The sequence below is a fragment of the Macadamia integrifolia genome, unplaced genomic scaffold (assembly GCF_013358625.1).
Source record: "Macadamia integrifolia cultivar HAES 741 unplaced genomic scaffold, SCU_Mint_v3 scaffold2795, whole genome shotgun sequence".
In the NCBI taxonomy this organism is placed as follows: domain Eukaryota; kingdom Viridiplantae; phylum Streptophyta; class Magnoliopsida; order Proteales; family Proteaceae; genus Macadamia; species Macadamia integrifolia.
Window position 1 is genome coordinate 42,180 of NW_024868968.1, and position 2,182 is coordinate 44,361.

The 2,182-nt window shown below is 42.3% G+C and overlaps 1 protein-coding gene across 1 annotated transcript; it reads left to right on the forward strand.

The window, feature by feature from the left end:
• Positions 1-309: 309 nt before the first annotated feature.
• Positions 310-1,785, forward strand: LOC122067265 (cytochrome P450 89A2-like). Its single transcript, XM_042631102.1, has 2 exons — positions 310-1,488; positions 1,693-1,785. Exons 1-2 carry the CDS (start codon positions 310-312, stop codon positions 1,783-1,785), a joined length of 1,272 nt encoding a protein of 423 aa, XP_042487036.1.
• The last annotated feature ends 397 nt before the right edge of the window (positions 1,786-2,182 follow it).

Consider the following 2,182-nt stretch of genomic DNA (forward strand, 5'->3'; position numbering starts at 1 on the left):
GCAATCAAGTTTCCTCGTCCTGGTTCATGATCCTCTTATCTCGTTGTCTCTGTGCAGCAGCCACCAATGTTTTCCTCATCCTCTTCTCTCAGAGCAAATCCAAGAAAACCAAATTCTCGTTACCACCAGGCCCTCCTTCACTCTCCATAGTAGGCAGCATCTTCTTGCTCAAAAGATTGTTAACCGATGCCGAATCACTCGTCCGCGACCTCTCCCACAAATACGGACCAATCATCACTATCCGCATTGGCTATAACCTCTCAGTATTCATTTCCAGCCATTCATTAGCCCATCAAGCTCTAATCCAGAATGGTGCCGCATTTAGCTACCGCCCAGGAGCTGTCACACCGAGCTGCATCTTTCAAAATACCAATGCAGACTGGTTCCTCCTCCGGCACTCGTTGGAGGTTCCTCCGTCGTAACCTTACTTCCGAACTTCTTATCCCTTCTCGGTATAAGTGTTTTGGTCGTGCCGGCAGATTGTTCTTGGAAACAACTGATTCGTTGCTCAAATACAATGTTGATTCAGGCAAGCCTGTGCAAGTGGTAGAACCCTTCCGATATGCCATGTTTTCTTTGTTGCTTTTCATGTGCTTTGGTGAGAAACTTGATGACAAAGTCATCAAAGATATTGTAGAAATAGAAGGGAATGTCGTAGCCAATTACAAAAGACTTTCTATTTTCCATTCCTTCCCCATCTTTGGGAAATTCATCTTCAGAAAACATTTGATTGATATTCGCCGCAAACAAATATCTGCTCTACTTCCTTTGATCCAATCCCGTCGAGAACGAAAGGAGAAGATCAAACAAGAAAACCAAGATGAGAATATTTTCGCCTACATTGATTCACTCTTCGATCTCGAATTCAAAGATGAAGGAGGAAGGAAGATAAATGATGATGGAATAGTGATTCTCATCTGTGAGGTTATGGATGCAGGGAGTGACACAGTATCAACTGTGTTTGAATGGGTCATGGCCCACCTTGTGAAGGACCAAACCATCCAAGAAAAGCTTTATTCTGAGATCCAAGAGGTTGTGAATTCAGAAGAAGAGATCAAAGAAGAGGATCTGCAGAAGATGCCATATCTGAAGGCAGTGCTATTAGAAACGCTAAGGTTAAACCCACCTGCCCACTTTGTGCTGCCACGTATTGTGGTGGAAGATATTGTGTTGAATGGCTATCTCATCCCCAAGAAAACTATTGTGAATTTTACGGTTGCAGATCTGGCGAGGGACCCACAAGTTTGGAAAGACCCTATGCAGTTTAAGCCAGAGAGGTTCTTGGGTGAAGAAGGGGAAGTAGTTGATATCACAGGGAGTAGGGAGATTAAGATGATGCCATTGAGTGCAGGGAGGAGGATTTGCCCTGGACTTGGGTTAGGGACATTGCATTTGGAGTACTTTTTGGCAACTTTGATCGGAAGTTGCAAATGGGTGGCTGTGGGTGGACAAGATGATGACATGTCAGAGAAGCAGGAGTTCACATGGGTGATGAAAACCCCGTTGTGGGCCCATTTGTCCCAAAGGGCAAAGTAATAGGAGAGGAAATTAATCTAATCATCACTAAGAATAAGTGGGGATCACATCTTTTACCATGTTGCTTTAGTAGGACCGAAATAAGATATTATTGTTAGTGTACTAGTCATATGTTAATTCTGTTAGTTCTGTTTTTGTGTTTCATCCCTTGATTAGGCTGCTAGGATTGTAGTTGATGATATTGTTACTCTTTGTAATTCTCAGATTGTGGCTTTGCCCACCTCCTTTCTCTGTAAACAATTCTCCTAGATGGGTTTTTTTTTTTTTTTCGCTAGAAAATCATTATATTAAAATGGAAGAGAATGGGAAAAAAAATTACAGAGCTACATCAAACTGATAAAATAAATTGAAGCAAAAATAAAAAACGGTTCCTTGACCCCCACCTTCGGCATTGCCATCAGCAGAGGAAAGAGAATCGCACTAATAAAATCTATAGTTTGGCCTGCCCTCAGCATCTCTTCTAATGAAATCCTTAATGTTGGTAGGAAAGTTGATATTTGTGGCTGATATCCCTGTCTTCGCCGCTTCTCTAGCCAGGTAGTCAGCAATTGAGTTCGCTTCTCTGAAGTTGTGAGTTATTTTCCATGTGATACTCTCTAAATATGGCTGGAGGAATAGCCATCTCTGCAAAGCAAACCATGGAATT